Source organism: Oncorhynchus kisutch, linkage group LG14 (assembly GCF_002021735.2).
Source record: "Oncorhynchus kisutch isolate 150728-3 linkage group LG14, Okis_V2, whole genome shotgun sequence".
NCBI lineage: Eukaryota > Metazoa > Chordata > Actinopteri > Salmoniformes > Salmonidae > Oncorhynchus > Oncorhynchus kisutch.
Window position 1 is genome coordinate 22,952,397 of NC_034187.2, and position 27,064 is coordinate 22,979,460.

Consider the following 27,064-nt stretch of genomic DNA (forward strand, 5'->3'; position numbering starts at 1 on the left):
TGCGTACACACCAACTCTGTTTTGATATATCCATCTCACCGATTGATCATCTCTAGCTGCGTACACACCAACTCTGTTTTGATATATCCATCTCACCGATTGATCATCTCTAGCTGCGTACACACCAACTCTGTTTTGATATATCCATCTCACCGATTGATCATCTCTAGCTGCGTACACACCAACTCTGTTTTGATATATCCATCTCACCGATTGATCATCTCTAGCTGCGTACACACCAACTCTGTTTTGATATATCCATCTCACCGATTGATCATCTCTAGCTGCGTACACACCAACTCTGTTGACAGATAACGATACATGAGATTTACACATTTATGGTTGACAGAAAAAAGAATGATCTGTAACTAAATAGAAACTTGAATACATATTTTCCATGCAGTTTTGTCAATATTTATTTTCACATAAACACATTCCATGATCATCTTACGGAAAAGTTAGACATATCAGGAATGTTATAAGCATACAAAAATGCATTTTACACTGTGAGCCAAGCCACAGTTGTATCCAACAGCAGTGTTTTGCTAACTTTGCTCACAGAACCAGAACCAAGGGTGATGACACAGATGTCATACACCATCAGCATTCATCTCTTCAACTATTCAAAATTTGAAGGTCACTGAATCTGATGTTGAGTCCTGAATAGGCTGTTGTGGTGACCGTATTACCGCCACACCGGCAGTCGTGAGTCATGACCGCAGTAAAATTTATTTTTATACCCTCTGGACATGCTTTGGTAGTACCCAGCTTGATAACTACCATCAGGTCTTAATGGCCTTGTACTCAGGGCTCTATTGTAACCTCTAACCATTCTGACATCAATGCAAATGCTATCGAAAATCACATCAAATACTTATCAAAACAGTAGGCCATATCATTCTCACTCTGTCAACTCACTGTGATCATCAATTTGAAGAAAAAAGTTCAACAGCAGGTTGAAACAGTGTAAAACATGGTTGTTTCCAAGCCTAACACAATGAAATGGAGAGCGCTTTTTAAGGTGACTAATTCAAAACACCCATATGCATATTCGAGATTTTAGGCTCTCCTGCTAACTAAACACTGAAGCTCATAAAAATATAAATGAAACCATCCCTGGTGCTGGCCTGAAATTTGACAGGCCCTGTTGAGATTGACGGGGGTAGTATCCCCTACAAATGGAAGGAGCAAGTGTATGACCAGTCCTTCATATATATGCCAACATCCATGCCGACCACCTTGCTCTTCTTCTCCATTCCTCTGCTCTCCTCTCCTTTCTCCCCTCTCTTCGCTTCTCTTCTCTTATCCTCTCCTTTCTTCCCTGTCCTTTCTGCTTTGAGTCCCATCTTCCTGCCCAAGATACATCCGTTGTTTTGTTATTTTTGTTTTACTCTGTCTGCTAAAACGCTGGATGATTCAGAATCCATTGAAGAGCTTGAACGATTCATTGAGGAGAGATACTTACGAGCTCAAAGAAACATGTTTCTGGTTTTGGAGGATTCAAGCGCTGTTAAGGACAACAAACTCAATCAACAAAACAAACCAAAGCCAAGTTTGCCAAGCGGTATCAATGATGGCATCAACCCATCCCCAAGCAAGAGGGCATGCGAGGAGAGTGGGGAGAGGTATACAGATATGTATTTATTTCACCTTTATTTAACCAGATAGGCTAGTTGAGAACAAGTTCTCATTTGCAACTGCGACCTGGCCAAGATAAAGCAAAGCAGTTAGACACAAACAACACAGAGTTACACATGGAATAAACAAACATACAGTCAATAATAAGAAAAAGTCTATATACAGTATGTGCAAATGAGGTAGGATAAGGGAGGTAAGGCAATAAATAGGCCATGGTGGCGAAGTAATTACAATATTGCGATTAAACACTAGAATGGTAGAGATAGTAGAGATACTAGAGCAAGATAAATAAGGAGCAAGGAGCAGAACAGTTGCCATACAAGGCAGGGATGCAACCAGTGCAACCAGCAACCAAATGCTCTCGATGGTGCAGCTGGAGAAACTTTTGAGGATCTGAGGACCCATGCCAAATCTTTTCATTCTCCTGAGGGTGAATAGGTTTTGTCGTTCCCTCTTCACGACTGTCTTGGTGTGCTTGGAACATGTTAGTTTGTTGGGGATGTGGACACCAAGGGACTTGAAGCTCTCAACCTGCTCCACCGCAGCCCTGTCGATGAGAATGGGGGCATGCTCGGTCCCCCTTTTCCTGTAGTCCACAATCATCTCCTTTGTCTTGATCACGTTGAGGGAGAGGTGATTGTCCTGTCACCAAACGACCAGGTCTCTGACCTCCTCCCTATAGGCTGTCTCATCGTTGTTGGTGATCAGGGCTACCACTGTTGTGTCATCGACAAACTTGATGATGGTGTTGGAGTTGTGTCTGGCCATGCAGTCATGAGTGAACAGGGAGTACAGGAGGGGAATGAGCACGCACCCCTGAGGGGACCCCCGTGTTGAGGATCAGCGTGGCGTATGCGTTGTTAACGACCCTTAGCTCCTGGGGGCGGTCCATCAGGAAGTCAGGATCCAGTTGCAGAGGGAAGTGTTTAGTCCCAGGGTCCTTAGCTTGTGATGAGCTTTGAGGGCACTGTGGTGTTGAATGCTGAGCTGTAGTCAATGAATAGCATTCTCACATAGGTGTTCCTTTAGTCCAAGTGGGAAAGGGAGATGTGGAGTGCAATAGAGATTGCATCATCTGTGGATCTTTTTTTATTTTTTTATTTCACCTTTATTTAACCAGGTAGGCAATTGCGACCTGGCCAAGATAAAGCAAAGCAGTTTGACACATACAACGACACAGAGTTACACATGGAGTAAAACAAACATACAGTCAATAATACAGTAGAAACAAGTCTATATACACGATGTGATCAAATGAGGTGAGATAAGGGAGGTAAAGGCAAAAAAAGGCCATGGTGGCAAAGTAAATACAATATAGCAAGTAAAACACTGGAATGGTTGATTTGCAGTGGAAGAATGTGCAAAGTAGAAATAAAAATAATGGGGTGCAAAGGAGCAAAACAAATAGATAAATAAAATAAAATAAATACAGTGGGGAAAGAGGTAGTTGTTTGTTGCGAAATAGGAAGCCAATTCTAGATTTAACTTTGGATTGCAGATGTTTGATGTGGATCTGGAAGGAGAGTTTACAGTCTAACCAGACACCTAGGTATTTGTAGTTTGTAGTAGTCCACGTATTCTAAGTCAGAGCCGTCCAGAGTAGTGATGTTGGACAGGCGGGCAGGTGCAGGCAGAGATCGGTTGAAGAGCATGCATTTAGTTTTACTTGCATTCAAGAGCAGTTGGAGGCCACGGAAGGAGAGTTGTATGGCATTGACGCCCGTCTGGAAGTTAGTTAATAAAGTGTCCAAATAGGCGCCAGAAGTATACAGAATGGTGTCTTCTGCGTAGAGGTGGATCAGAGAATCACCAGCAGCAAGAGCAACATCATTGATGTATACAGAGAAGAGAGTCGGTCCAAGAATTGAACCCTGTGGCACCCCCATAGAGACTGCCAGAGGTCCGGACAGTAGACCCTCTGATTTGACACACTGAACTCTATCAGGGTCTTACTCACATCTATCAAGGTCTTACTCACATCGGCTATGGAGAGCATGATCACACAGTCATCCAGAACAGCTGATTCTCTCATGCATTGGTCAGTGTTACTTGCCTCGAAGCGAGCATAGAAGTGATGTAGCTTGTCTTGTAGGCATGTGTCACTGGGCAGCTCACGGCTGAGCGTCGGAGTCAGTGTAGTACAGTTCAATCTTAGTCCTGTATTGACACTTTGTCTATTTGATGGGTCTTCGGAGGTCATAACAGGATTTTTTATAAGCTTCCAGGTTAGAGTCCCGTTCCTTGAAAGCGGCAGCTCTACCCTTTAGCTCAGTGCGAATGTTGCCTGTAATCTATGGCTTCTGGTTGGGGTATGTACGTACAGTCACTGTGGGGATGACCTTATTGATTCACGTATTGATGAAGTCAGTGACTGATGTGGTGTACTCCTCAATGCCATCAGAAGAATCCTGGAACATATTCCAGTCTGTGCTAGCAAAACAGTCCTGTAGCTTAGCATCTGCTTCATCTGACCACTTTCTTATTGACCGAGTCACTGGTGCTTCCTACTTTAGTTTTGCAGGAGTCAGGAGGATATAATTATGGTCAGATTTGCCAAACTGAGGGTGAGTAAAAGTAAAAGTGGTCTAGAGTTTTTTCCCTCTGGTTGCGCATTTAACATGCTGGTAGAAATTAGATTAAATGGATTTGAGTTTCCCTGCATTAAAGTCCACGGCCACTTGGAGCACCGCCTCTGGATGAGCATTTTCCTGTTTGCTTATGGCCGTATACAGCTCATTGAGTGAAGTCATAGTGCCAGCATCGGTTTGTGGTGGTATATAGACAGCTACGAAGAATACAGATGAAAACTCTCTTGGTAAATAATGTGGTCTACAGCTTATCATGAGATACCCTACCTCAGGCGAGCAAAACCTTGAGACTTCCTTAGATTTCGTGCACCAGCTGTTGTTTACAAATATACATAGACCATCTCCCCCTGTCTTGCCAAAAGCCGCTTTTCTATCTTGCCAGAAAAAGCTTAAAATCCGCCAGCTATATGTTATTCATGTTGTCGTTCAGCCAGTTTTTAATGTCCCGTTGGTAGGATATACGAGATCGTAGTTTGTCTATTTTATTATGGCTAATAGTACCGGTGGTAAAGGTAGAATACCCTCTCAGCGTCGGCTCCTTACAAGGCACCCAGACCTTCCTGATATCTAGAAGCTCTTTTCAGTCATAAGACACGGTGGCAGAAATATTATGTACAAAATAAGTTACAAATAACGTGAAAAAACATACGTCGTCATACGTCGTCAGGCTCCTATGCAACACCTAGTTCATCGGGCTGTCATGCCCCAACCGGATGGTCCAGCGCCCAGGCCTCGGCCGGCCCTTCAGGCTCGCCCAGGTGTCACACCTGCTCTCGCTACCGCTCCCCTCCCTGGCGCCTACAAGTGTTTCTTCTAATTACATATGCTCTCAACGGGATTTGATAGGAGTGGAGCCAAAATCCAAGCTGGTTTACATTGACATTTTTTGGGGTGCGCCAGGACCATTCACTGTTGAGCTCACTCAGTTTAGAGCAAGGCTTGATTGGCAATGTTTTTAAGACTTTTTTTTAATCAAGGGAGGCCAAATGCTCGCTGGCTTCCCTTGCCTTCAATGCTACGGGCAGCAACAATGTCATACTCCAGAAACACATTAGATAGATAGATAGCCTACACGAAGAGAGACAGAGGGGCGCTGTTTCGCTCGCACGAATGCTTTCTCCTGTGAGATACATTCTACCTCTTGCGTATTGAAGGAAAATATGAAACACAGACAAAAGATAAATGATTTCATGTTTTTGTATTGGTTAAAAAAATATAATTTCAACAAAAAAATTCTATGTGATGACGTATAATCAATGTGGAAAACTAATTGGATTTGAAAAAGTAATCAACTTAAGGGAATTAAGTGTTTTTCACCCAACCTTTAACCTAAATCAAATGTCATGGTGGCCTTTTTTTGTTGATTTCACGTTGAATTCACTTTTGTTGACAACTCAACCAAATGTAAATCAAAAATAGATGTTGACCTGACGTCTGTGCCCAGTGGGAAGTGTCACTGATGATGTTTCTAATGGAGCCTGCAGTACCCGTGTTGAACAGATATTCCAGGGTATTTTGGTAAACACTTCAATACTTAACATTATTTTTTAACAACACAATCCACCAAGCATCTGTTGGATTTTCCAAATTTTTGTACAGCTTTATTTAGACTTGCATGTCATCAAAACCTTTAGGATTTCAAAATTCCAATTACTGATCAGTGCAAGTGATGTCAAGGGGAAAATCTATTCCTCTTTAGCTCCACCATGGGAAAATGTTTTATCAAAATAAGGCTTTATTGCTAGAACTATAGCTTCAACTGCATATACATGTGGACTAAAGTGTAAAATCATTACACAGTGACTATTTAATCCACATCGCGGAAATTCAGATTTACAGCATGATTGAAAGTCAATGTTCCTGCTTTAGCGTAGACTGCATTAACGGTAATGCTGCATATGTCGGCTTAATCGGAAATTACCTTAACATTTATATTACGGAATCTGTTATGCTTCGACTTTAGAGATTTTATAGAGCCCTTAATACTTCAGCATTCCTTGTAAAAGCAAATTGATGGTGTTTATTAAAGCGTGTTTTCGGCTGAAGCAGACAGGCCCGGAAGAGGCAGTGACCTCTCTTTGTTCTATCAGAGGCGAGGAGGAGGGGTGAAACATGAATTTCAGCATAGTGCCCCCCCGGAAGAGCTCAACCAATCCAAAATCCATCCCTCTTCATTTTCTTTGTGTTTACTTCTACGTTCATGAGTTTACATGCCAATTCCATTAAGGATTAAAATGGTTTCTGCAATCCCTCCTCAACTTCTCACCACCCCCCTCTGTCCCTCCTTTTAACCCCTCCCGCCACTTACAGGCTTTGAGATCCATGGGCTGAGTTAAGGGATTACTGGCCAAACTCGCTGCTGCACAGACCATTACCGAGAAACGAGAGGCACCTGGGTTGTAGAATGTTCCAGTGAGAAGTCTGGGACCTATAGTGAAAGTTATATTTGATCAATGGCCATGGCGCGTGTCTGCACTAATGAATAATTCTGTCTGAAAAAAATAAGAGAAAACGAAGGGTGTTATATGACACCAGGCCGGGGGTTTGCACTCCAAGTTCCCCTTTGAGCTGCTATTGAATCATAGGTGAGCGGTTCCAAGCAGGATTTAGTGACTCACAGCCGTGGAGGTGAAATCATCGACTCTCTCACCAAATGCACCGGCACAGGACTGTTGACCTTCTCAATTGCTCAGTGACAGATGTCACCTGAGGATTCAGCTCAGCATGCTCACAAGAAAACGACGAATACTACTGCAATAACATAACAACACCCACCTGTAGCACACGCTCCAGCAGGTATATCTCACTGGTCATCCCCAAAGCCAACACCTGCTTTGGCCGCCTTTCCTTCCAGTTCTCTGCTTCCAATGACTGGAACGAATTGCAAAAATTGCTGAAGTTGGAAACATATATCTCCCTCACTAACTTTAAGCATCAGCTATCTGAGCAGCTCACCGATCGCTGCAGCTGTACACAGCCCATCTGTAAATAGCCCATCCAACTACCTACCTCATCCCCATATTGTTCTTGCATTTTTTGCTCTTTTGCACACCAGTATTTCTACTTGCACATCATCACATGCACATCTATCCCTCCAGTGTTAACTTGCTAAATTGTAATTACTTCACTACTATGGCCTATTTATTGCCTTACCTCCTTTCTCCATTTGCACACACTGTATACAGATTTTTCTATTGTTATTGACTGTAGTTTTGTTTATCCCATGTGTAACACTTTGTTGTTGTTTTTTGTCGCACTGCTTTGCTTTATCTTGGCCAGGTCACAGTTGTAAATGAGAACTTGTTCTCAACTGGCCTATCTGGTTAAATAAAGGTGAAATAAAAACAAATATTTAAAAAATAAGCAAAAAGTAAAATATATCAGTTTGGGAGAATGACATGGCCCTCTCTCTGACAGTAGGACGGGTGGTGGTGGTGCAGCCAGTGTCTGTAGTGCTAAACCACCCAGGGTTGGTAATCTCAGAGGGATCTGAGGGAGCTAAGTGGGGCTAAGCCTGGTCAACGCCTGGGAGTGGACCTCCATTAGAGACCCAAAGCCAGGTGCCCTCAGCCACAGCCCTACCAGGCCTGCACCGTATCCCATGCCAGCAAAGCTCTCATCTCTCCAGAGTGGGAGGATTGAGTATCTCCACTGGCCCAAGAGGGTCTTCTGAAGGCCCCTGTGGAACCAGAACAACTACTCCCTCCACTTCCCTCTACTCTCCCTTCCAACTGAGGGAATGGGGTTATTTTCTTTTCTTTTGTCTCCCCCTTTCCATGCATATTTGTCTGCATTTCATCAGCCGTCTTTCCATGTTATTGTGTAATACACTTGAGCGACTCATCAAGCTGAAATGTTTTGGAGATGGGATGGATCCCAAACAGGCCAAATGTTCTGGAAGAGCCAGTGGATAAGGAGGAAATCATTCACAAATATCTGAGGGAGTCTGGCGGAAACCACGGACAGCATGAAGAAGATATTTAATAGCAACCCTTAAGAGGAAAATGCTTTTTATTTGTTCAGATTACTGGTATTGCTGACCACTCTGTTGCAGCCACTTGAATTGGTTCCAGAGGAGCCCTTCACTTTATATATACATTTCTGCGTGCCAATGTGAGATCAGAACCCGAGATGCTCGCACAGCCAAAATGTTTTCCCTCCCAAATCTTCCATCTCCAGCCATCACCTTGTGGCCTACGATAGACCCTCCCGACATCTCCTTGCTCACTCTGCTGATGTCTTCATTGGCTGGGCTGCTTGCCACGGCTAGTGTGGAGGGAAAGGACCGTGAGTGTGTCGCACTCTGATGACACGGGCTGGCTGTGTGTACAGCTGCTGTGGGATAAAGAGTTCAAGAGCTAAGCTGCTTCCTCCAGACCTGATGGATCTGGGGGTCCGGTCCTCTAGTAGCCTTTCTACTTCACACTATGTGTTGTCTGTTGGTATATTTACCACAAGTTATTTTACCCTAATCTTTTAAAAGCCCTATCCTACTCTTCGTATTCTATGTGCTATTTGTGAACATCAACTTATTAAACTGTTAAAAAACAACATTAAAACATAGACACCTTCAAATATGTTGTTGCATTCCTGCTTATGCCAGACTGAATATATTGCAGAAGACTCATATCCTACAGGTTACCAGTTACTGTTACCAGTAATAGATGTACAATAACATTATATTTTTACCCATCAACTATTGGTGGCCGTTAAATAAAAACAGCTGGCGATCAACAGATGTCTCAGTCTATAAAAAACCCAGAGACAGAGACAAAGCATTTAGTAATGTCACGTGATAAGAGTCAGTCACAGATCTGTGTAGCCTTTGTCCAGCCAGTGGCTTTGTCATGCAGAAGAAATGCATTAGAAGGTGATGTACTGTATATTAGGCCATCGGAGTCTTTAAAGAATGCCCCCAAAACACAGATGCTCCACCATTTAGCTGCAGCTTTTGCATAACCACTATGCATGGAGATGTATGTCTGAGGCAAGACTGTCATTAACTAACTTAACTAACAGTCATTAACTAGCTTTCCATACAAAGCCAGAAGACACTCTGGATGCCTATGAGGCACATATAATATCATAACTAGGCAAAAGTCATTGCCAAGCAAACAGGAACCACTGGATGGACTAATGTCGGGGTAAAGTGGAACCGAAAGTAAATACAGCGTGAGAAACAACAGCGGCCATTTGCTTTAGGTTCCCCTGCCAGCCTACAACGCTTCCTGTTTAGACCACTGTTCAGTCTCAGGCTAATCCCCTCCATAGGAGTGCATTTCTCAGGACACTTACGTGACCCTGGCCAGAGAGATCCAGAGCAGATTTAAGGCTTCATTGAAGCCAATTTCTCTGCACTGCAGTCTTGAAAAAACGTGTCTTAAAGACTTAACTGGTCCTAAAAGGCCAAGGGGTAAAGTGAAGCAGAAATGCTTGTTTAACCATTACTAGGGATTTTTAAACTGTGGAGTGTATAGTGTGGGGTACATAATTTTTGTACTATCACTCGATCATCTTACAAGCTTTCATTAATGTAGTCTGATGGTTGCTTGATATGTAAAATAATTCAGAAGTAGATTTAGAGAGGAACATTCAGGTAAATATGCAGGTGAAAATGTAGTAAGACACTTCCTATTCCACTGTCCATGGCATGCACATATGTCACACCACATGGTACTGTAGTCCTATATGCTGTATTCATTTTAACCAGAGACCTCTGAAAAAGAAAAGTTGAACTCTTCCTTGAACCGCAGAGGATCGTTTCCATAGGAACACAATAAACAGAGAGGGTGAGGAATGGGAACAGAGAGTTTATCCATTATCAATACAAGGCATTGCGGAAGAGATGTACATGTTTAATGGAGGCGTAATCATGTCATTATTAGCTATGTAATGGATATAATGTGGGACTGAGGCATATGCATGCAGCTCTGCGCACATCAGTCCAAAAATACAGTCTGGCATATTTATGTGGGGACCTTAAAATGCAGATGCACGCAGTCAAAATACAACAACACGCGCGCGCTCTATGACAAGAACGGGCGAAAAAGTTTGGCTTTAAAATGGATTTATATTAATTAGTTGCAGAGTAGCAATAGTAGCAATGTAGTATTACATATTTTAGACAAATTACATTTTCAAATACAAATATGGAAGTGTCATATCTAAAAATTACATGTAATATTTAAATAATGTACAGAATAATATTATAAAGTTTAAATGTATTTATAGGTCCAAATTGCGCACAACGTGTGTCTCTTCTTTTAAGTCGAGAAGAGAGGGGAGGGGTTTATCTAAGGTGTTTGAGACAGCGGGATGGGGTTGGAGAGGGGTAGGAGGAAGCAGGAAGGCTAAATAGGGCGGACACATAAAAACGGCAAGGGGCAATAGATGCTTGATCAGTTGGAGAGTCCGCCTGTTCGCGCAGTGTGCCGCCCCCATGAACTTCTGGAAATGGGAACCCCGCTGCAAACCTACGCTGCTTCAAACCGCCTCGGTCTCCGGCCATCGTCTCTCTCGCCTCTTGTTTTTTAGAGGGGTCGTTAAGGAATTAATGATCCGAAGGAACCACCGTACTTCTCCATAAGTTCATTCGGCGTTTTCAGTACATGCTTTACACCTGGACTTCCATTGCATGGGGAGAGCTCGCACTTTCTTTTTGTCATATTTACTTTTCTCGAGGATACTACCTGTACCCCTACTAATGGTAAGCGACGCTCAACTTCATGTCTGTGGCATATTCGAATGCGACAAAACAATTATAGCCTATTAACTCAACTCTATACAAGTAGTCTACAAGATTAGCCTACATAGTTCTTCCGTAACCAGTTTAGGCTCCGATGAGCTACATTAGGCTGATATAATCTTCCCATAAAATGTAAATGATTGAAATTGCATAGGTAATAAATAATATTAGCCTAACGACAGCGGCTCATGTTCGTGATACTGAACATTAAATGTAGCCCATTGCATTTAATTCGATTACTGAAGCTACTTCATTATTATTATGTTTTGCCCCCAAGTGAAATAAAGTGATCACCGACTATCCTAACGCACGCCTGGACAATGGTGCCAGAAAGTGTTTAACATGGAAAAAATAACAAGATACTTTTCTGCAAAAGAATGTTAACAGTACTTGCTTTGGGAGTTTATAACTGTTGCATGAGTAGACATTTTTTAGAGGAGGGGGGGCTGGGGGGCACTCGGGTTTTTAGACACCTGCACGCACAGTAACTAGTGCGCATATTTCCCAGTTGGTAATCGTTTGGGATGGCAACCCTCACTTTTCACCTTTCCAAACATTCATCGCCAGGTCGTTACAGATTTGTCAGATTATGGATTTAATCCTTATAGTTTAAGTTTACATTCAATTAATAGACACCCTGGGACAGAGTCTGGTCTCATGCGTAAATGGAGCTGTGCTCTGTAGTTCAATTAGGTGATTTTAGATTTCTCAAATGTCAAAGCCTATTTCTTTAAAAATGTAATATAATTTAGATGCCTAATGGTAATTTAAGAATAAATGACTGGGGGTTTACAACGTAATGGAAACACAATTATCTCCAACGTGTTATAAGAACAAATAAGGACACACTGTACACTACAAACTGCTACTACAAACAAACAAATGGCTCACATGTACAAAATATCAAGATCTATGTATCGAATTTAGACATTATTAAAGAAAATCTCATGAATACAATAAAGGGAGAGTAAATATGTATTAATTCCGGCCTCCCCGACGCATGTACCCTGGGACTTTTCAACCTGCAGCCACTAACACTAGCATATTCGAATGTGTTAAATCATTACATTACTCGTTTGTTTAAATAAATGATTTGATGACTAATGATTCCACCACAATTCCACAGTTTACAGCAAGTTAATTATAAGAAAGGATTTGGGCATGCAGCTGACAGTTAGAGTAAACGTCTCTGTTCTTAATTTTGAGAAGTTGGCCTCCTTGCTAAGTGCAAACAGACCCATGCTTACAGTTTAGGGAGAATTTAAAAAAAACAGAGCAAAAAGGGAAAAAAGAATTTAAAATTGGATCATAAGGGGTTATACATATCAGAACAAACTGCCGGGAGCGCCGAGAGAATAGGCTATTGTGTAAATCAACGTAGAGTACTTGACATTGCCAAACCCAATTGTTTTGTTTGTCTATTTTCGTTCCTTATTATAGGGAGCATATACAACATGTTGAGAGCAACATTAATTAATCTAAAGATATATTATGAATGATTGTATAGATAGGGCCTACCCAATTCTTTACAAAGCATTGTAAAACAACGATAAGGTTGAATTTCAGTGGTTTAACGACTGAAAGTTCATGGTGTATTTTATTTGTCTGTTTTTAAACCACCTTCAGCAATTAACTACCAACCTGCTTTGGCACAGCTTCAATAACTTTGATGTCACGTCAAACTGTTGTTTGGCCTTGAATATATAGCCATTTACTTTTACTATAACTTCAAATGGAAGAAGATCACTAAATCATGTATAATTAACTGATGAGGTTAAAACATAAAACATAAAACAACTAGACAGACAATCAACTGATGATTGATTACGATTAGAAACATCCATTTGTAGTCTCAGAACTGTCTTCAAAACCACCTTGCTGTTGTTTTTGTACCCTACTTATTGTCAGAAATAAGTTAATATATCATGCTTTATTTTTCATAAAGTATACCCATAGAGCATACAAGTTGTATTTTTAAAATGAATACTAAACTTTCACAGTAGACAAAAAAAAGCATGGAATATGAATGCTGCTGGAATACTTCCTCAAAATGTGGAAATACCTGCCTGGGAAGTTTGAGCTAAAACAGTACAATTGGGCCCTGGACTATTGTCTGTTCCCGTGGTAACCTGCTCCCCTCCCACCATCCCTGTCAAATTCCTCAGGAAACACATCTAAAGCACCATGTGCATAGTCTGATCACATTATCTCTGGTTAGAGAGAGGGGGGAGGGAGGAGGAGACAGAGGGAAGAGGGAAGTCAAATACAGGGAGGCCTAGGGAGGAGGAGGACTAGGCCAAACCAGAGGAAGCTAACTGCCAGGCCTAATTGCACCCTGGGCTATAGTACATTCATTGCAAAATATGTCACTGTCTCTTGTTTCGCTTCAAAACTCAGACTTTGGATGTTACGCTCTCTTCCTTACTGTCCCTCTCCTCTACTTTAGGCCTGATCACAGCTGGTGAGCTGAATAACGCAGAATAACCCAATAAAAGGAAGAGTTATGTACATCTGTAATTGTTCAAACATATTGTTATTTATCCTTCTAGACATCCTCCTATACATTGGTCATTACAATATAATAGGAGACAAGGAAGAAATATGATGAGCATTATTGTTGGTTACATCCCTATATACTGTAGACAGTTAGTACTGTCATCAACCTACTTGGTGAATCCATCAACTTATAGTAAGTGGCTCTGTCAGTCATTACTGTAAATCAAATCAAATCAAATTTATTTATATAGCCCTTCGTACATCAGCTGATATCTCAAAGTGCTGTACAGAAACCCAGCCTAAAACCCCAAACAGCAAGCAATGCAGGTGTAGAAGCACGGTGGCTAGGAAAAACTCCCTAGAAAGGCCAATACCTAGGAAGAAACCTAGAGAGGAACCAGGCTATGTGGGGTGGCCAGTCCTCTTCTGGCTGTGCCGGGTGGAGATTATAACAGAACATGGCCAAGATGTTCAAATGTTCATAAATGACCAGCATGGTCGAATAATAATAAGGCAGAACAGTTGAAACTGGAGCAGCAGCACAGTCAGGTGGAAGTTGAAACTGGAGCAGCAGCATGGCCAGGTGGACTGGGGACAGCAAGGAGTCATCATGTCAGGTAGTCCTGGGGCATGGTCCTAGGGCTCAGGTCAGTTGAAACTGGAACAGCAGCATGGCCAGGTGGACTGGGGACAGCAAGAAGTCATCATGTCAGGTAGTCCTGGGGCATGGTCCTAGGGCTCAGGTCCTCCGAGAGAGAGAAAGAAAGAGAGAAGGAGAGAATTAGAGAACGCACACTTAGATTCACACAGGACACCGAATAGGACAGGAGAAGTACTCCAGATATAACAAACTGACTCCAGCCCCCCGACACATAAACTACTGCAGCATAAATACTGGAGGCTGAGACAGGAGGGGTCAGGAGACACTGTGGCCCCATCCGAGGACACCCCCGGACAGGGCCAAACAGGAAGGATATAACCCCACCCACTTTGCCAAAGCACAGCCCCCACACCACTAGAGGGATATCTTCAACCACCAACTTACCATCCTGAGACAAGGCTGAGTATAGCCCACAAAGATCTCCGCCACGGCACAACCCAAGGGGGGGGCGCCAACCCAGACAGGATGACCACAACAGTGAATCAACCCACTCAGGTGACGCACCCCCTCCAGGGACGGCATGAGAGAGCCCCAGCAAGCCAGTGACTCAGCCCCTGTAATAGGGTTAGAGGCAGAGAATCCCAGTGGAAAGAGGGGAACCGGCCAGGCAGAGACAGCAAGGGCGGTTCGTTGCTCCAGAACTGTAAGAAGTTCTGTAGTCACTGTTTTGAACGGTTTGAATGGCTGTAATCATGGGAGAGGCCCTCTCGGCACAATGAGCGTTTGTTGTCAGGGATGCACACACGTTATCCCCCCACCCCCACCCTATGGGTAATAGAGCTGATCATGTTCAGAACCCTACTGCCTCTTCACCATGGTTCTCACACACACACACGCACACGACCTTGTGTCACGACCGAGAACATGAGGTCACACTAAGGTCAACATTTAATTCTGCTACAAAAAAATGAAAAATATCTCCTTGATTGCATGTACAGTGACCCATGGAGGGAAAAAGATAAACACAGAGATATGAACCCAGACACACACACAGTTCAATCAAATCAATCAATCAATCAAGTGTATTATTAAAGCCCTTTTTACATCAGCCAATTCCAGTGGAACACATTCCAGTTATAATGGAATGGGCTCAAATGAAGTGTTGAAGTGTCTTATCTGCGGTACTGTTGTTTGCCCAGGCCCTATTTCACAAACACTCTTCATTTTATTAGTGTGATTCAGCAATCTGTGTAAAAGCAAGATATTCATTAGGGCCAAGTCCCTCTGTTTGTGATGTCGTAGATCCACAGAATGGGCGTAAACCATCTACAGGACAGAACGCTGTGTGTAGAGGCATTGGATAGTATTGTCTCAGTTCTAGAACTGCCTTGCCATGACACTCAAGTGAATTGTATTGCATAACAAATTGTGATTAATAGACTTGTGGTTTTATTCTTGTTGGCATACTGCAGTGGTGAATTTGTGTGTCTGGTCTGGTCTGGTCTGGAAAAACAAGGTTCTGTTCAATTCAATAGATCTATATTGTGCCCGAAAGGCAATTATTGTGCAGTGTAAAAAATAACAAAGAAATACACAATAAAAACACACACACATTATGCTTTTGACCAGGGTTGAAAGACACACCTCCAGGTTCAACAAACTCAGATGTTGTTCGTAAATATGTGTGCACTATACTGGGCAGGACAGGAGGACAGCATATAGAGATGCATTAGTACTTGTCTGAGTCCATGGAGGTTGGGTTTAGGCTTATTGATGCCAGTATGGTCAAAGAGCAGAGCAGCAGGCTTGTCATCAGCAACTACACAGAGTCGGCAGGGTAGCCTAGTGGTTAGAGCGTTGGACTAGTAACTGAAAGGTTGCAAGTTCGAATCCCCGAGCTGACAAGGTACAAATCTGTTGTTCTGCCCCTGAACAGACAGTTAACCCACTAGGCCATCATTGAAAATAAGAATTTGTTCTTAACTGACTTGCCTAGTAGAATTAAAAAATTAAATCTCAGGACAACAGAGGGGAAGAGGAAGGTCCCTTTTTGATGGGTGCAGTGCACTTTAAGTTTCTAGAAAAAGTAGTTTGGCCCCCCTTTAACCCGTCATTGGGATGAAGATTGATCCCCTACTAATCAATACAGAGCAGTCATGAACCATCTGATAGCTGGCCTTAATGAGGAGGGAGGACAAGTGAGTGCCCATCTACACTGTCTGTCTGTTCTGCATAGGCAAGTCAGTGTTTACGTAAAGCCATGCTCGCTACAGTGACTTTGGTCTACTTTTAATTGACAGACAAATTGCTTATAGTGGGATGCTGTGTCACGATCTCTGAAATATGTCTGCTTGAGTCAAAAAATTGTATTTGAAGTAACAAATATTGAATTTGAATATTTCTCACTTAACTGTTACATGATATGTTTTGGCTGCTTCATTTTCTGTCCTATTTAATGTGTGTTGTCTACAAGGGCTGCTCTTTGAAGGGTAGTCAGTTTCCTTACTCTTGACATACCAGATACACTATAGAGAACATGAATGTAACCTTTCGCCCCACTTCAAATCAAATCAAACTTTATTTGTCACATGTGCCGAATACAACAGGTGTAGTAGACCTTACAGTGAAATGCTGAATACAACAGGTGTAGTAGACCTTACAGTGAAATGCTGAATACAACAGGTGTAGTAGACCTTACAGTGAAATGCTGAATACAACAGGTGTAGTAGACCTTACAGTGAAATGCTGAATACAACAGGTGTAGTAGACCTTACAGTGAAATGCTGAATACAACAGGTGTAGTAGACCTTACAGTGAAATGCTGAATACAACAGGTGTAGTAGACCTTACAGTGAAATGCTCACTTACAAGACCTTAACTGACAATGCAGTTGAAAAAAATAATAATAATAACTAAATTAAATAAGAATAAGAAATAAAACTAACAAATAATTAAAGAGCAGCAATAAAATAACAATAGCGAGGCTATATACAGGGGGTACCGTACAGAGTCAATGTGCGGGGGCACCGGTTAGTCGAGGTAATTGAGGTAATATATACATGTAGGTAGAGTTATTAAAGTGACTATGCATAGATAATAACAGAGTAGCAGCAGTATAAAGGGGAGGGGCAAATAGTCTGGGTAGCCTTTTGATTAAATGTTGAAATGTCTATGTGATAAGCCTTATTGAAGAGAGACTGGGTTACACACACACACACACACACACACACACACACACACACACACACACACACACACACACACACACACACACACACACACACACACACACACACACTTCATTGTCAGGAAGGAGCTTGTAAGTATGCAATGTCCTTTTTCTCTTATGTACATTTCAGGAACAGGGTCACTCCAACACTCTCGAGCAGCCCCCCAGCACCACGTAACATTTCCCTGAGGAACGCGACCATTGCCGGCTCCCAACAAACATGGACTGTTTTCCCAAGCTTTATTTTCTGTCGGTAAGTGGACCAGGCAAAATCAATTGATGCCATGTGACACCATTGCCCCATCTTTCCGTATTTCTCCCTTTTGTTTTCTCAGGAGTTTGTCATATTTTACATTTAAATGACTAGATTAATAAAATGGAAGAGCGTCTGGTCTGACTTTTGCAGAGGAATTGTTGGTGAAATGTGTGGCACATGGTCCTTTGTTTGTCTTTGATTGGTCGAGGTAGACTGAGGGACTGGGCTCCTTATCGAGTTAAGAATTTGCTTTGACCCCTTAGCTGTTTCTCCTATTTGTATAATCATAGTGGAGGAGGGAAAGAGAGGAAGAGAGAGAGAGAAGGAGGTAGAGGGAGGAAGAGGAGGGGTAAAAGGAATGGCCCTCAGATTCCGTTCAAAAAGCTGTGTTCTTCAACCAGCTGTTTACTCTTGGAGGATGTTGCAACAGATAAACTGCATAGGGGGGCTATCTGATCGTAGGCCATTTTACTGTAAACAAGCCAGACAGGACAATTATAACCAATTAGAGAACATTTACAGTGAAAACACTAGTGAAGGGTCCAATAGGGTGGAGGATATGTTGGAAAAGAAGGAGATGTAGGAAGGGTAGACAAATATAGAATGTCACTTAAAACAGAGGTTTCTTTCTTTATCCTCTCTCTCTCGCACTCCTTCCCAGAGACATCATGATTCCTGGTAATCGAATGCTGATGGTCATTTTATTATGCCAAGTCCTGCTGGGAGAGAGCAACCATGCTAGTCTGATACCTGAGGAAGGGAAGAAGAAAGCCACGGGCCTGCAGAGCCGGACTGCTGGTCAGAGCCATGAACTGCTGCGGGACTTTGAGGCCACGCTGCTGCACATGTTTGGACTGCAGAGGCGACCGCGGCCCAGTCGCTCGGCCACTGTGCCACGCTACCTGCTGGACCTCTACCGGCTGCAATCGGGCGAGGCTGAGGAGGCCGGCACCCACGACACCGCCTTTGAGTACCCCGAGAGGTCGGCTAGCCGCGCCAACACCGTGAGGGGCTTCCACCACGAAGGTAAAGAGAGAGATAGAGAAAAAGAGAGTGTGAGAGAGGGAGGGAGGGAAAGAGGGAGATAGAAGGAGAGTGATGTAAGTAACTGTCTGTACACTCTTAGAAAAAAGGTGCCATCTCGAACCTAAAAGGGTTCTTTGGCTGGCCCCATAGGAGAACCCTTTGAAGATCCCTTTTTGGTTCCAGGTAGGGCTGGGCGATATCTCAAATGAATGATATATTTTTCTCTCGCAATGTTCCAAATGCCCGTATCGCAAGAATCAAGGTTATTACTGTATGTCCCTCACAACAACAAAGACGAAAGATCACTTCTTCCTCTCTGCCAAAAAGTAGTTTCAACTCACTATTTGCATTTGAAGTTTGGTCCAACAGAATCGGTCATATGGGCACCAAAACACATTGAGACATAATATTACTGTAACAGAGGAGAACTTAAACTTTCTAAAAGGCGATTTATGCTTGATCCGACACTGCAGTCCGGAGGCTCCGTAGAGAGTGTGACGCAATTGCGGAGCCTCAGGAGGCTTGCATCACTGTGCACCTTCCAGATTTTGTAACAAAATAGCACGTATAACTCCGCGTTGACATGATTGGTTGATGGTAGGTGGGGGTGATACGTCCTATATAAACACAAACTCACTTCCTTGACAACTTCCTTCACACCAGCTCTGCTCCGTGAAGCGCAAGAAGTATGAATGCTTCAGCTATGCTACAGCCAATGCTGTACGGCCAATGCAGACGACGGAATGACCATCAATCAGCTTTTACGATACCTTTTATGTCTCAATGCCCAAAATGTAGAACAGAACAGACCCTACTAAAACGGAAATATCAATTAACATGATTGTGGAAAATTAGTGCTCAAGTTCTGGTGCTTGCGGCATTGCGATACCACGTACCGCTAGCAGCATTTGTACAGGCGACGTCAACAAAGTGAACAGGCTATGTTGTTCAAACAGTTGGAGACGGACAGGAGGGTGTATTCATAACAGTTCAACTGTACTACCTTGTTAGCAAGCAAATAGATCAAAGTTGGCTACTCACTAGCAGGTGGGCTTGTGCATGGTTCTGGTTAAATTTTTTACAAAAAGAAAATGTCCATAGACAGACTTGAAAGCTAGATCAGTGATTATTGCAAAAAAGCAGGTAAAACTATTTTGATCAAATAACAAAATGAGGAAGTCTTTATTTTATAACTATGCAAGTCAGTGGTCTACCCCGGCCGCCTGTGCGCCGCCCTATGGGACTCCCAATCACGGCCGGATGTGATACAGCCTGGATTCCAACCAGGGACAGTAGTGACACCTCTTGAGATAAAGTGCCTTAGACTGCAGTGCCACTCGGGAAGCGTATATTTAGCCTAGGTATAATTCAGTCAATTATTCCAGACTGTTTGAAATGCAGTTTATTGACCTATAATTGTGTAACAAAGCTTATTTAGAGAACTTTTTTAAAATTGTGAATCACCCATAAGTTAGAAAAACATTTAGAGGAGTTTTAGGCCATATCGCTCAGTCCTAGTTCCAGGTAGAACCCTTTTGGTTCCAGGGGACAGCCGAAGAATCCTTTTGGAACCCTTTTCTGTTACGGTTTTCTAGGTGTGAAGGAGAGTCGGACCAAAATGCAGCGTGTAGATTACGATTCATGTTTAATGACAAACACACTAAACACAAACACTACAAAACAATAAACAAAACCAAAACTGCCTATACTTGTGTAAACTAACACAGACCAAGGACATCAGGACACTAAGGACAATCACCCACAACAAACTCAAAGAATATGGCTGCCTAAATATGGTTCCCAATCAGAGACAACGATAAACACCTGCCTCTGATTGAGAACCACTCCAGACAGCCATAGACTTTGCTAGATAACCCCACTAGCTACAATCCCAATACATACACACCAAAACCCCAAGACAAAACACACCACAATACAAAAACCCCATGCCACACCCTGGCCTGACCCAATACATGAAGAAAAACACAAAATACTTAGACCAGGGCGTGACATTTTCTCTAAGTGTGTACAGAGGACCACATTGGTAACAGCAGTCGTGTAGTACTTTCATGCCTTATCCTCTCGGACCAGGCCTACTGTATGTGCTCCCATGTGGCTTAGTTGGTAGAGCATGGCGCTTGCAATGCTGCGGTTGTGTATTCGATTCCCAGGGGGGACCAGTATTAAAGAAGTATGAAAATATATACACTCACTACTGTAAGTCACTCTGGATGAAATGTCTAAATGTAAACCCAATAAATGAATCAGAGAGAAATGCATGGATTTTGAGAACTTGGGGAAATCCAGAGGTGATGTGAGAAAAGTACATATTTCCTGGAGTGTACAGTTAATTATACAATGGATGTTTATGACATAAACTACCGTTCAAAAGTTTGCGGTCACTTAGAAATCTCCTTGTTTTTGGAAGACAAGCAAATTTTTTCATCCATTAAAATAACATCAAATTGATCCGAAATACAGTGTAGACATTGCTAATGTTGTAAATGACTATTGTAGCTGGACACGGCAAATTGTTTAATGGAATATCTACATAGGTGTACAGAGGCCCATTATGAGCAACCATCACTCCTGTGTTCCAATGGTACGTTGTGTTAGCTAATCCAAGTTTATAATTTTAAAACGCTAATTGATCATTAGTAAACCCTTTTGCAATTATGTTAGCACAGCTGAAAACTGTTGTTCTGATTAAAGAAGCAGAAAGCTGTCCTTCTTTAGACTAGTTGAGTATCTGGAGCATCAACATGTGTAGGTTCAATTACAGCCCAAATGGCCAGAAACAAAGCACTCTCTTCTGAAACTCATCAGTCTGTTCTTGTTTTGAGAAAGGAAGGCTATTCCATGTGAGAAATTGGCAAGAAACTGAACATCTCATACAACACTGTGTACTACTCCCTTCACAGAACAGCGCAAACTGTCTCTAACCAGAATAGAAATATGAGTGGGAGGCCCCGGTGCACAACTGAGCAAGAGGACAAGTACATTAGAGTGTATAGTTTGAGAAACAGACACCTCACAAGTCCTCAACTGGCAGATTCATTAAATAGTACCCGCAAAACACCAGTCTCAATGTCAACAGTGAAGAGGCAACTTCGGGATGCTGGCCTTCTAGGCAAAGTTCCTCTGTCCAGTATGTGTTCTTTTGCCCATCTTAATCTTTTCTTTTTATTTTCCAGTTTGAGATACGTCTTTTTCTTGCAACTCTACCTAGAAGGCCAGCATCTCAGAGTCTCCTCTTCACTGTTGACGTTGAGACTGGCTTTATATTTCAAAAACAAGGACAATTCTTGGTGACCCCAAACTTTTAAATGGTAGTACATGCCCCGTTACAGAATCCATGAGCCAAAGTCAAGCTAATTGGCCAACCAGCACCTGAAACAGCAATGGTTTAGAATGAAGCACTCACTGCCTTCCCTACATTTTCTAGACATCAACAGTCCATCCCCATTTGATAATACTCCAATGGCGATGGCAGCAACACATATGTCTCACCACCTACCTCGGTGGGTGTGGACCCATAAGCCCAACAATCCCTGTCTCATCGAAACAAATTCAAATGCAACATTTCCTACACCACTTAAGCATGAATATAAGACATCCCCCTCCCACCTTCAACATAAATTATGAAATCTAAGGATGTGGTCACAAAATGGTGGCCAAAGAAGTGGCAAGAATTCAGTCAGACAAATTCCCCCCCTGAAAGAATCTGCAGTCCGACAAAGCCTACAGCGTGTTTGGTTAGCAGCTCAAGGAAAAGCATACCTTCATATTATTGAGTTACACTTCTCACCCCACCCAGCACAAGGGCTTAAAAAAGCCTTTGGCCAGCAGTAGTGTGCCTCTCTCTCATGTCTCCAGTTTAAATGGAGCTGGGACCTTTTACAGGGACCTTCCTCAACATGCAATTATCTTTAATGCTACTCTGCAGCCTTCTATATAAAGTCCCTCCTGCCAACAATGTGGGTACTGGGAGCAGAGCAGACTCAACCAGAAGCACTGTGGAAAGTTGGAATATAGACTAACTCTAGGGTGATAGAGAAACAGTAATATGCAGGAGAACGTGCGAGGTAGCCTGTTGGGTCTTTCTGTACGGTGTCATGTTGACGGATCAGAGGTGCCATAGTGGTCCTTATCCAAAGTTTGTGTAAGAGAGACACCTTAGCATGGGTGTATACAACTATACAAGTGTGTCGTGGAGAGCCAGTCAGAAACAACAGTTCTGTAATAGGCTTCATGTACTACTGAGATCAACAGAGGTAAAGAACATAAGAACATTTGTATAACATATGTGGCTAAAGTATGTGCTCTAAAACAGAGACGTGTATTGTGTAATCCAGAGATCATACACAGTGTGACAGTAGTGTATTATAGTGGAGGGAGTGCTGGACAGAAAGGCAGAGCTGGAGGGCTGAAGAAAAACATGTCTGCCCTCGGGGGAGGAGGGATGAGTCAGCCTTAATTAATGGGGCCTGTCTAACACACTGTCTAAGACGGCACAGCACCGCACCAAGGACACTCAGGAAGAAGGAGGCTCAGCCGCCTGTCTATGATGCGATGTGTGTGTTTAACTATGCTAATAACATGCTTGGAGCATTTTGTTGAGACCAAACTAGGTTCTCTGTTTTCATGTAAAATTCCATTGTATAACAATTCAAATGAGTTACTTTTTCAGGAAACACTACACGGTAATAAGATATTTAGTCGGGGCACCAAGTTCAAGTTGACAACGACAGAGCTAAGGAAGGGAAACTATGTGAAAAGGGAACTGTGTTGGTTTCAAGCAGGGAGAAACTGTACAGGGAACAATGCAAGGCGTCAAAGACAACTCTTGAGGTTAAAGATGCAATTACCCACTAAATCCTCCAGGAATTCAAGCTATGGGAAATGCTGTGTTTTCCAGGCCTCCACTTAGTCTTAGCCCTGGATTAAATCAAATCGAGCGTTAACCAGCTTTGGCCGACTTCCGCATAGCAGATGTTTTGGCGGTGTTGGAGGTGTAACTGTGGTATGAGCTGACATATTGGTGAACGGCTGCTCTTGTGTGTCACAAACCACTCCCTTCCTTATTATCCCTACAGAGTTAGAAATTCTAAACGGAGCTAGAAAGTTTAGGCTATATCAATGTTAGAAATAATCACTCTGAAATGTCAAATGTTTTCATGTTCATTTGGATAGGTGAATTTATGAGACTTATCAGTCTAATTAGAGGTTTGAACTTGTAACATGGCTGCATGAACTTCTAACGCAGCTGCATGGGATCTGTGCGGTTTGGATTCGTTGAATTTAATGGCAGTGTCCGCAATAAGGTAAAGTAACGACCCGCTTGTGGATTTAACAGTTCTAATGCAGTTCCACCTCGGACACCACCAAAACAACACTATGCAGCACGTAGCTCTCTCTTGCTGCTCCTCCACCAAAGGATTGTCTGTGGGAATCCATAATGATTATTCATGATGAAAATGACGAATGTCCCTAGATAACAAACTGTAGAGCCAATCAAAAACAAAGAAGGTTTGAATAATGACAACCACCTGAATAAGATTAAAGCCTGAGTGTGAAATAACAGGGCCGGATTGAGCAGGAAAATAGTAGACACAACATTCCTTTCCCAACAATGGTGGTCTTGCCAGCATTCTGCAGACTGTGCATGGAATAGTTACCCTCCACTATGTTTATATGGTAGCTGCGGTACGTTAATCACCACCCTCTAAGTAATGCATGTTTCAGCAAAGTGCTCAGAGAAAGGCATTGTGGGAAGTCCTGGATGATCCTTATGGATAGATAAAGAAGTATGGACGATGTACACTCAGTCCCCGGAGGCTATCCCAAGTGAACGTGGACATTCTTGTGTGTCAATTAAGGCATGTTAGACTGCAGAGGTATGTGTTTTTGTACAGTGGAAAGCTGTCTTCCACAAAACATAACTGCAGGCCAAAATTGTGTGGTTGCAATCATGAAGATTGACACAAAGGGTACTGTTAAACAACCAATGGTGTAATAGTTTTGGAGGGAACTAATTAACAGTAATATGAGGGAAGTGAACGGAACTCAGAGGCAAAGATAAAATATGAAAATACTCAGTGATAAACTCTTAAATCAAATCTATACAGGCTGTCATTAGTCAAGATGGCAGCCCATACAGACTCCCTTGGTAAAAGTGATGACATTGACTGTGTCCTGTTGTCTTTCTCAGAGCACATGGAGCCAGTTCATCCGGGCGAGCCTCAGACGAAGAACGGCGAGGCCATCCCACTGCGCTTTCTCTTCAACCTCAGCAACATCCCAGAGGACGAGCTGCTCTCATCGGCCGAGCTGCGTCTGTTCCGGCAGCAGATCGACGAGGCCATTACGGAAAGCGAGGGGGACAAGAATCAGCTCCACCGGATAAACGTGTACGAGGTGCTGAAGCCCCCGCGGGCCGGACAGCTAATCACGCGGCTTTTAGACACACGGCTGGTGCGCCATAACGCCTCGCGCTGGGAGAGCTTTGACGTGAGCCCCGCCGTACTGCGCTGGACACGGGAGCGCCTGCCCAACTATGGGCTGGCCGTGGAGGTCCAGCACCTCAACCAGACACCACGCCACCAGGGCCGCCACCTGCGCATCAGCCGCTCGCTGCACCAGGAGCCCGGGGAGGACTGGGAGCAGCTACGCCCCCTGTTGGTCACCTTCGGCCATGACGGCAAGGGCCACCCGTTGACGCGTCGGGCCAAGCGTAGCCCAAAGCAGCGGGGGCGTAAGCGTAACCGCAACTGTCGCCGTCACGCTCTCTACGTGGACTTCAGCGATGTGGGCTGGAATGACTGGATAGTGGCGCCCCCAGGGTACCAGGCATACTACTGCCATGGGGAATGCCCCTTCCCCCTGGCAGACCACCTGAACTCTACCAACCATGCCATCGTTCAGACGTTGGTGAACTCGGTGAACACCAACATTCCCAAAGCCTGCTGCGTGCCCACGGAGCTCAGTGCCATCTCCATGCTCTACCTGGACGAACACGACAAGGTGGTCCTAAAAAACTACCAGGAAATGGTTGTGGAAGGGTGCGGCTGCCGCTAACACTGACCATGGGCAACTTGAGGCAGGCCGCACGGACGCTATGAAAATTCTTAAGGCCCCACCTTACTCCCAAAATCTTCACTTGGACCCTTATTTATAACTTTTCTGTTGAGACGTATGTTTGTCATTTTTTTTCTCTCTTGACAATATGATCATATATTTTGACAATATATATATATATATATTTATATCTACATATAAAAAACAAGTGAGTCCTTATTTTAAACATAAATAAAAAGCTGTACAACTTTTCATAATGTATATTAGATTGTATAAGGGTTTTTTAAATGAGAAAATAGTTTTTAAAAAATCTAAAAAGTAAAGTTTATTTACTGGTAATATTTATTGCTTTGATATTATACACATACAAAAATAAAAACAAATTGCCTTCCAATATTACATTGTAGCCGATCACAAGAAACACCAATTGTGTACTTAAATTAAAGCACTGTGTGAAATGATCACTTAGCTGATTTGTTATGAAACAGTTGAAGTATCAGAAATGTACATTGATTTTAATGAACCTTTATACATTGATCTTTAAACCAGTTATTTTATTAGATAGGTCCCTTGAGTTGGAATCAGTTTTTTATTCTTGTGAAAAAATCTGATAACATGGGTTGTGAAAAATGAAACTTTGACAGAAAAGGTCAACATGACTGTTTTATATGAATTTGGATTGAACACATCTGCATCTGATACTTAGCCCGATGGCTATTTGAAAAGTCCTCAAGTAATTGTTGCAATTCATGATAACAGAGGAATATTTCTCATGCTCTGTTGCTTCCAAATAAAACAATGTTCGGTTTCATATCAGGCATCATCCAGCTTAGAGTGATTCACGCTTGAGTAACGGACTTACACTATATACAGTGCCTTCGGAAAGTATTCAGACCCCTTGACTTTCCACATTTTGTTACTTTACAGCCTTATTCTAAAATGGATTTTAAAAAAGAAAAAAGAATCCTCAGCAGTCTATACACAATAACCCAGAAAGACAAAGCGAAAACAGGTTTAGACAATTTGGCAAATTTACTAAAAATAAAAAACAGAAATAACTTATTTACATAAGTATTCAGACCCTTAACTATGAGACTCAAAATTGAGCTCTGGTGCATCCTGTTTCCATTGATCAGCCTTGAGATGTTTCTTCAAAACGATTGTAGTCCACCTGTGGTACATTCAATTGACTGGACATGATTTGGAAAGGCACAACCTGTCCATATAATAAAGTCCCACTCTTGACAGTACATGTCAGAGCAAAAACTAAGCCATGAGGTCGAAGGAATTGTCCGTAGTGACCCTGAGATAGAATTGTGTCGAGGTACAGATCAGGGGAAGAGTACCAAAACATGTCTGCAGCATTGAAGGTTTGGAACCACCAAGACTCTTCCTAGAGCTGGCTTCC

At 42.7% G+C, this 27,064-nt stretch overlaps 1 protein-coding gene across 1 annotated transcript; it reads left to right on the forward strand.

The window, feature by feature from the left end:
• The first annotated feature begins 10,530 nt into the window (after positions 1–10,530).
• LOC109904173 (bone morphogenetic protein 4) lies at positions 10,531–26,474 on the forward strand. Its single transcript, XM_031788028.1, has 4 exons — positions 10,531–10,932; positions 17,428–17,550; positions 18,215–18,579; positions 24,791–26,474. The coding sequence occupies exons 3-4, from the start codon at positions 18,222–18,224 to the stop codon at positions 25,654–25,656; spliced, it is 1,224 nt and encodes a 407-aa protein (XP_031643888.1). The 5' UTR covers positions 10,531–10,932; positions 17,428–17,550; positions 18,215–18,221; the 3' UTR covers positions 25,657–26,474.
• The last annotated feature ends 590 nt before the right edge of the window (positions 26,475–27,064 follow it).

What these genes read in the sequence shown, in the direction of transcription:
- LOC109904173 (XM_031788028.1), top strand. Translation starts at nt 18,222, where the DNA reads ATGATTCCTGGTAATCGAATGCTGATGGTCATTTTATTATGCCAAGTC. An exon ending in GAGGGGCTTCCACCACGAAG is followed by an intron (nt 18,580 to 24,790) that starts GTAAAGAGAGAG and finishes TGTCTTTCTCAG; the next exon opens with AGCACATGGAGCCAGTTCAT.